This window comes from Hibiscus syriacus, unplaced genomic scaffold (genome assembly GCF_006381635.1).
Source record: "Hibiscus syriacus cultivar Baekdansim isolate YM2019G1 unplaced genomic scaffold, ASM638163v2 tig00117034_pilon, whole genome shotgun sequence".
Taxonomy (NCBI): Eukaryota; Viridiplantae; Streptophyta; class Magnoliopsida; order Malvales; family Malvaceae; genus Hibiscus; species Hibiscus syriacus.
Window position 1 is genome coordinate 1,084,593 of NW_024063533.1, and position 8,852 is coordinate 1,093,444.

General features: G+C 34.9%; 1 protein-coding gene and 1 pseudogene across 1 annotated transcript; one reads left to right on the top strand and one right to left on the bottom strand.

Moving 5' to 3' along the window:
• The first annotated feature begins 316 nt into the window (after window positions 1–316).
• On the top strand, window positions 317–5,055 carry LOC120196971 (annotated as a pseudogene).
• Window positions 5,056–5,147: 92 nt separating this feature from the next.
• On the bottom strand, window positions 5,148–6,403 carry LOC120196973 (eukaryotic translation initiation factor 1A-like). Its single transcript, XM_039198637.1, has 2 exons — window positions 6,290–6,403; window positions 5,148–5,693 (listed from the first exon to the last, which is right to left on the bottom strand). The coding sequence occupies exon 2, from the start codon at window positions 5,668–5,670 to the stop codon at window positions 5,242–5,244; it is 429 nt and encodes a 142-aa protein (XP_039054568.1). The 5' UTR covers window positions 5,671–5,693; window positions 6,290–6,403; the 3' UTR covers window positions 5,148–5,241.
• Window positions 6,404–8,852: the final 2,449 nt, after the last annotated feature.

An 8,852-nucleotide genomic window follows, 5' to 3' on the forward strand; every position in this document is an offset into this window, starting at 1 on the left:
GGAAAATCGCAACGACACTGTAGACCATCGCAATGCGAAATGCAACGCGAATTTGCGATAATGGAGATCGCGTTGCGAATTAGCGATCGCATTGCGATTTTGTTGGTCATTTTGGTAAATCCGGAAAAAGTTAATTAAAATCGTATATTATAAGGCATTTTTTATCACTGAGGCGATTTTCTCATAAATAAAATATTGAAAGGTTAGGAACAGTATCCAGAGAGCAACAGACATAACCCCAGTAGCAAGCAAACTTTCTTTAGGGCCAATCTGATTCAAGACGTGTGCACAAAAGTCGCTAAAAAAAACAAGGCACTCCTTCAAAACCAGTCTCTTCTATCTGATCTTTCTTTTATGAGTTTCTATTATTTTCTCAATTTAAAGAACTAATTTCCAGCTCTAAAGCCAACAGATTTTTTTCTTTAATCTTAATTACAACTACCATCATATGTATTAATGTAATATAAAACAGAAGATTTAGTTGTATATTGCCATCATTATTCAGTGAAGCCTGGAGTAAACCGACTGGAGAATGTCACAACTCATTTTTCAGCTTTATTTCTTCTTTTCTTTTTATCAATAATGATTCATGGATTCTCCAGTGGTTGTCAATTATAATTGCATAGAACCCATTTGAGAATTTTACTCATTGAATTGTTCAGTTCAGAAATTGAGAGATGGGTATCACTGGAGAGCTGGTTAGAAGTGTGTTCTCTAGGAACAGGTCTTCTGGGACTCCTCGAGACACAAAGTAAGTTTATATATATTTATAAATAAATCCTGTGGGCAGTATTTTGCTTAAATTTTTATTGGCTTGTCTTTGATCCTTTTAGGGAAGAACTAATGTGATAGATAAGAAAAGATGGAGTTCAGTCAGATCATACCTTTGTGGCGATGAATTCAATTCAGTGGTTGCAGAGGAAGATTCAAGTTCATTTAACAGCTCTGAAGCCACTGTTACTCAGCCTATACCAGAGGGTTCAAGGGATTTCGCAGAAAATTAGAGTGATGAGGCCGAGCCGAATATACCGGACGACAAGCATAACCCCATTTCCAAACTGTTCCATGAAGAAGATGCAGCCATGGTTATTCAGTTTGCATTTAGGAACTTTCTGGTTTGATTCTCCCACCAAATTGATCAATTCAAGTTTTTTTTTTTGGTGATGGTCTATAGTTTCATGCATGGTATTAAATTAGGGCCGCAACGCAGTGTAACGGCCGTATCGTAACAGTTTTAAAGGTCACCGCGACGCAATATTAACGTAACGCAACTGCCCGCGACAGCCGCAACACAATAAAAAATTATGCCCGCGACAGTCGCAACACGTTACGTAACGTCCGCAGCATCCGCAACTGCAACTGCAACCGCGACAGATACCGCAACCGTTATTTTATACTACGGTTTCATGCAAAAGTTTAGGATCCTGGAATGCTCGAGTTGCTTTGATTTATTGAATTTGAAAGTCTGAATTCTCTGGTATTACGGTTCTTGAAATTCAGGCCAGGCGTCTATATATGGAAATCAAAAGAGGGGGTGATAAACAGGAGCTTCCCGCCGGTACCGAAAGTCCGAGCAGGGAATCTATAAGTACGTCTATTGAAGTTGAAACTGGAAATTCTGTGGAAGTTTTCTCAGTTCCAGATGAAAGCAAAGGAGTACATCACCGAGTTCAACAAAAACCAAAAGCTCAGGTTCTGAGGATAAAGGTAATACAGGCAGTAACCCATATGTGTTGTTCTGAATTCCACCAATTCATGAAAATGATAAGAACCCAGTTACAGTGATGATCTTGATATTCTCAAGTACACAGCTATCTTTAAATCTAGATAATGCAGATTTTTGCTTTAACTTTCTATACAAAACAAACCGCAGCCTGCAGACTATATGGGCTAGATGCCTCCTCTTAAGAGTGACTGGGTTAGAACCCGAGTTCAGATTTTACTTGATTCTTTTTTGCTTTGATGCCTGAAATAATAGGAAGACTGGGATGATAGCACAGTGAGTAGTAACATATCGAAGATGAGGATTCAGAACAAACTGGAAGCGATGACTAGGCGTGAGAGAGCTCTGGCTTATGCTTTTTCGCAACAGGTTAGCTTCGAATTTGCCTATAAAACAAATGAGAATGCAAGTTAAGGCTGTGAACTGGTCTAACTTATCCAAACTCCATTCCTAGCTGCGAATCTGCTCGAAGAGAAAACAAGCAAAACCCGATAGCATGGAACAGAACATGAGCTTGAGCTGGAGCTGGCTAGAACGATGGATAGCAACCCGTGTTCCGGAGAGCTCACTAGGTGAAACCAATACAAACAAACAATTTGAACCTGTACACAACAATAAAAATTTTGCTATCAGGAAAGGAATTATAGACGCAGCAGGTGAAGAGAAAGAAAGTTGCGGATCTAATGAAGTATTCGTACAACCAGAAGCCTTACCAGCACCAACTTGTAAGGAAAAAGATCAATACAGGCCGCCAAAAAGCAGGCTCAAAGCTACAAGAAGCATCTAGAGGAAGAAAACTGTATCAAACTATCAACCATCAAAGGAATCTGGGAAGGTTGAATGCTAATAGCTGTATGTTCCTTTTCCGGATTTGACGATTCGTGCTTTTAACACTCCAATGCAACTTGATTGTAACCCCTAGACCCGTCCTATACGTTATGTCCAAATCTAGGAGGTCACATAATGCATTAAAAAATTATTTTCATATTTAAAACAACGTTAAAATCCATATAACACTATAATATTAAATTTATCCATAATAAGAATTCATACGATAAATTTATATATATACATATATCAGAAAATCATATGAAACATTTACAAAACAAAATACCATAAATACATATATATCAAGATGGTAGCAAAACACGTGTCACTAAAGTATAACAAAGGCATATAGAGATGTACAGTAGTACAAAAGTAAGAGTAATCGATCCTCCTGATGCTAAGTCTGCTATTATCTGAAAAGGTTAAAATTTACGGAATAAGCTAAAAAACTCAGTGAGCTCCTTATGGTGTATAAAAACATACAAATAAAATATTTCAGTAAAATCGATTTACCAAACATGTTTTAAAAACATGAACTACCCTCGTATGATCACCAGAATGTGTAGGTTTCCCAGAACCATACACTCACTTGTACACCTAGTAAGGGCTTACCCTGTGCACAAAGCAGAGGAGTCAGATGTAAGGTCTTATCCTGTGCACAAAGTATAGGAGTCTGCATAAGGACTTACCCTGAGCACAAAGCCGAGGAGCCTGCGGGAAGGACTTACCCTGAACACAAAACCGAGGAGTATGCGGTAAACAGTAAGGTCTTACAAGTCATAGATTAGGTCTGAGATACTTTCTCTAATAAAACTATCAATGAAAGAAATAACATGTATGTAGTTGAATGAAAACGATAGTTTAATCTATTAAAACATGAAAATATTTAATTTTCAGAAATCAGATACGAAAATACGGTAATCCAGAGATCATATCAGAAATATAAAGTAAATCAGATATCAGATAAACCGCGTTCAAAAAATCATTTATTGTGTCGTAAAAATATTCAGTATTATCATAAATCTCAAACAGTTCATACAGATAGTTGAAAACAGTAATGTAACACCAACATGAAACACACCTGTATCAATCTGAGTACTCTGATAGAGAAGTCTACTACTGAATCTGTCGATTATGATCAGCGACATCGCTAGTTCCTACGAATCGTAAAATTCATATCGGAATCCTAATATTAATAATATTAACATTTATTTAAATAATTTGCGAAAACCTACGAGTAACTCTCGTATAATGCGGATCGAGCGGGTCTGTCAGACGGGAAAACACCAGATCTAATCGACCCTCGTTCGGGTGAAACACGAGTATCTTCATAAAAATATATTCTCGAATCAAATCCATAATCAAATCCTAAAAAATTAAGCAAAAATGCTAAAAACACTAAGCATTTTGGATTAACAAGATCAATTAGATGTTTTCGGGTCAAAATTTGGCAAAACGGACTTCAGAATCGGACTCTTAACGTCAAAAATCTTAAAATAAGACATTTCAAAAATTTTGACTTTTTGGTCAAAGCCAACGGTCAACGGTTCATGTTGGACTGGGTCGGGAAGGTGAGTCGGGTTAGCGGGTCGGGTCTGCCCATTTTCAAGCAGTCCACCAGGCGGTAAATTTTTCTCACGCTCAAAGAGAATCACGGGGACGCGTGGGATGTCTTAGAGGGTCGGAAAAATTCCAAAAAAAAATCCTAATTGCTTTTTAAAGGATTTTGAGACACTTACCAAGCTCGGTTCACAACGGTGAACGGCATAGAGCTCGATTTCGAAACGTCGGAACCTTTATCTTCCTCACCCCCTCACATGCCGACAACAACGGAGACAAGAAGGACACTGGTGGACTCGGAACGACACAAAGAACACTATGGTACGAGAGGTATAAAAAACGGAACAACGATCGGCAACAAAAGACGATCAAAGATTGCTTTCTAAAAGAGGAAAATTTTGGAGAGGGGGAAAAAATAATTTATTTTTTCCCAATTTTTGGGTTATATAAACCCTATAAAAGAAAATTATAAAATCATGTCATAGGTCCTCCAGCTTTAGTTGCTTTCTGAATTTGGATCCAAATTTAATTAAAATTTCACTTTAGTCCCCAAATTATATCAAAATTCAATTTAATATTCGAAAAAAATTTAAGAGAATTTTAGGTCCTATTTTGGTATGTGACATTGAATATACTATTGTTGCAGGTGAGCAAGAAAGAAGGTTCAGGAGAGAGTGTAAAATATAAGAAGGCACAAGAGCAAGCAACAAGGAGGCCTGAAAGAAATCAAAGCAACAATGCTAACCATCAGCACTCACCAGATCCTTAACTCTTGATCTTCGGATTTTTATTCTGTTAAAAGGGTAAAATATGTTACTAGTTCCAAGACTTACTCTGTTTTATATGTGGCTTCAACAAAATGGTATATTTCTCCTGTAAATGTTGTCCCTAAGCCATAGTGTTCATTCTGTAAATGCCTCGTGTGCCGACTGTTAAATATCAAATAGCAACATAAAAAAAATGGGAGGAAAAGCTCATAGAAAGCTTAAATTTCATTATCAATTCTGTAAAAGCAAACATGAGATATGGAACACACTTAAAATTAACAACATATATCTGTGAATGACATGCAAGCTTATGCCTTATGGATAACTTAAATACATTGTTCAAACATCATCAATTCCAACACCCTATATCTTGTCTATATCTTCATCTTCGAATTCGACATAATCATCTGCCCCTCCATCGTCCTCCTCGTCAACAATGCCTTCATTGAGACGTGTGTTCTCTGGGAGCTCGCCGTACGCTTTCAAGAGCCTTGCTTCATCAGGCATGTACTTGAGGATTACATCAGCCTTGTCATCCTGATAGTCACGAAGCCCGACAAGAATTATATCGCCAGCAGCAATCCAAACCTTCTTGTGCATCTTACCACGGATGTGGCAAAGACGCTTAGTGCCATCAATGCACATGGCTTCACACCGGCCATTTCCTAGCATCCGGAGCACTTGGGCATACTCTTGCCCATCTTCCTTGAACACGAGTTCACGCTTCTCATCATCCGCTTCATTCTTTCCTCTCTTTCTGTTCTTTCCTCCCTTTCCCTTGTTCTTCGGCATGGTTTCTTATTACTATGTTGTGCCTAAGAAAAAAAAAAACAGATACTCGACATAAGCCAAATAATCAAGATGCATGAGAAATGAAATTATTACAATATAAATAAATTTGATTTAATGAAACTTGAACAGAAACAAGTGCAAAGAAACATTATCACCCAACTAAATAATCCAATAAATCCCAACTCAGAATCAAAATTTCTCGAGCTGTTAAAATTAAGCAGGTCTACTGACTACAATTTAGAAATTAGTTGTCTTTAATTTAATAGCCAAAAGTGCAGTTCACTAAATAGAAAAAATGCACAAAAAATCCAGTGAATATAAAACAAACAAAAAGGGGGGAAATCAGTTGAAAAATCAGAATTGCATGATCATTAAATTAAAACAACGAAAACAAGCAAATCAAACAGAAACTCAATCATCACAACATAACCCTAGAAGTTAAATTATTTGAAAAAGGGGGAAAAGGAGTACTATAATCAAGATCTATTTACGGTACTAATACGTAGATAAAATGATACACAATTAATTACTGAAAGTTGAAGCAAAAGAAAAAAAGGATAAATTAATCAAAATATTGAATAATTAAAAAAAACTGAAAAAAGAGAAAGTAAAAGAAAACCTTTTGGATTCTGCTTATGCTGGGTAGAGTGTAAAGGCTTGAGAGATATGGAGATAGGAGATGTTTATAGAGACGAATCTGATTCTTCGTATCGTCGGTCGTCACCACTCACCAAAGGCCAAACCCTAGCTTCGAAACGTCACCGTTATAAATCTACGGCCATTAATTATACATACAATTTTTTCTTTTGGGTGGGTGCCGGGTGGAGCCTGTATCCACATACAAAAGTTTGATAGTAATTTGGGCCTGCCCCAATTGAACTATTGAGTCTAATTTCATGTTAAAATTTCAATTAGAATTTTAACTTTATTAATTCGTATAATAATTTTTATGAAATGATATTTATCAAATTTTTTATTGAATTTCAATATTTTTGTTACAAGATAAAGAAAAATACATGAAAGAAATTTATATTAAATCCTATAATAAAACTTTAAATAGACATCAAAGTCATAATAAAAATTAGGAATATTTAGAATACTTCTACGCATTGGAGATTATTTCTTCTTTTATCAAAATAGAAATATTACACGTGTCTATTTAGTTTCTATATTTTTATGTTCGTTTTTTTTCTTGTTGAAATGAATACAATTGCATTGATTATCGGTGTTTTCAATTAAATTTCTTTATTATGTTTCAAAACAATTTATGGTAGTTTATTTGTAGTAAATAAAACTTGTTTTAGTTAAATTACACGTATTTTCACTAAACATAGAATTCTACACTCGAGTACCTTTCTAAAATTGAATGAAAATCGAATTAACCTATAAATTCATAACTCATAAGTCACATTTACCGCCCTCAATACTATTTTTTTAAAGTTAACTGCTTCAAATACCATTCGCTTTTAGGCTCGGGCTCATTTAACTGCAATTATACCACTCTGTCGTTAATGGCTTAACAACACGATGACATAATATTTCTGTGTCGTAACGTTACTGACGTGGTTCCCTCACCAAAACGATATCGTTTTGGCATGAATGTGTTTGGTGCTAAATTTACACGTTTAAGTTTAAATACACTATTTTACTAAATTTTCTCAAACAAAATTGCGTCGTTTTGGGATTTTTAGCACCAAACACAACCATGCCAAAACGACGTCGTTTTGGTGAGAGATTCACGTCAGTAACGTCACGACGCATAGGTGTCATGTAATCGTGCGGTTAAGTCATTAACGACGGAGTGACATAATTGTAGTTAAACTTAAACATCAGTGTTAAAATTACAAATTTAAAATGTTAATAGCATAAACGAACCCGAGCCTAAAAGTGAGCGGTATTTGATGCAGTTAACCTTTTTTTTATTTATAACATATTTATCTGATGCTATTTTAATGTTATGTACTTTATTTAGAATTTATAAATATAGATTTTTAAGTTTAAAATTTAATATTATGTATTTTATCTGAAAATTATATTTTTTTTAGTTGAGAATTTAGAATTTTAAATTTTTAAAAGATTTTAAAATCTATGATTAAAATAGTTGTTGAGTTAATCGATCGACGAAATAGCCAAGAGAGGGGGTGAATTGGCAATTTAAAATTCGGTGGAAGCTTTGACAGAAAATTGAAAATATTTGCACAACGTTTTAGAGTGGTTTGACTTTCTCAACCAAAGTCTACGTCCACTACCTTAGCTATTCACACTAAGGATTTTCTACAAATTCACTAATTTGTCTTTCTTTTGAGGACAAAGAGTAACCATACAACTCCCTCAAGAATTATACCCCAAATTCTTGAGAACACTCTCTCCCAAAGAGAAAATTACAAATTCACAAACTTTACAAAAAAACCTCACAAGGTATATTGTTTGCATAATTCTAGAACAAAGAAAGAACACTAAAAAATGAATACAATTGAGCACAAAGCTTGAAATGCTCAAACAATAAGTTTAAGGCTTTCTCTTTGATTCTCTAGCTTCTCTTATTAATTCTTGATGATCAATGGCTTCAGATTTGTTTAAATACACCTTGGATTGATTTTGAACGTTGGGGATTATTGGTGAAGTCAATAGAGTCGTTGTTGTATATTTTCCATTTAAAAAATCTGTTGGGAGCGTAGTGCTATCGGTACACCTTCAAAGGAGATCGGTACACCCATTGTAAAATTCAAATATTTCGATCGTTATTTGACCAAGTGTATCGGTACCTCCCAGGGTATCAGTACACTAATTGCATTCGATGTTTGTCGGAGCCAATTTCACATGGAGTGTATCAGTACATTCAACTATGTATTGGTACCCTTATTTCATTCGAAATTTGGGTGTATCGGTACATCGAGGAGTGTATCGGTACCTCCCTTAATAAAATTTATTTTTGGCTCGATTATGGTTCGAAATACTTTGTAAAAATTGTTTCAAAAATAATTTAAGATTAAAACACAATTTTACACTTAAGTAAGGATTAAAATTGACATTTGAAAACTTGGAGTAATATTTTTTATATTCGAATAATTTAATCGAATATATATTTTTGAATTGAATAGAAAATCTTAAAATCCAATAGTACTTTATTTGTTATATTGAAACATCAAAATGTTTTCAACAATCTCCCCTTTTTGGTATAA

Excerpts from the sequence above, each read along its gene's own strand:
- LOC120196973 (XM_039198637.1), bottom strand. The coding sequence starts at position 5,670 with ATGCCGAAGAACAAGGGAAAGGGAGGAAAGAACAGAAAGAGAGGAAAG.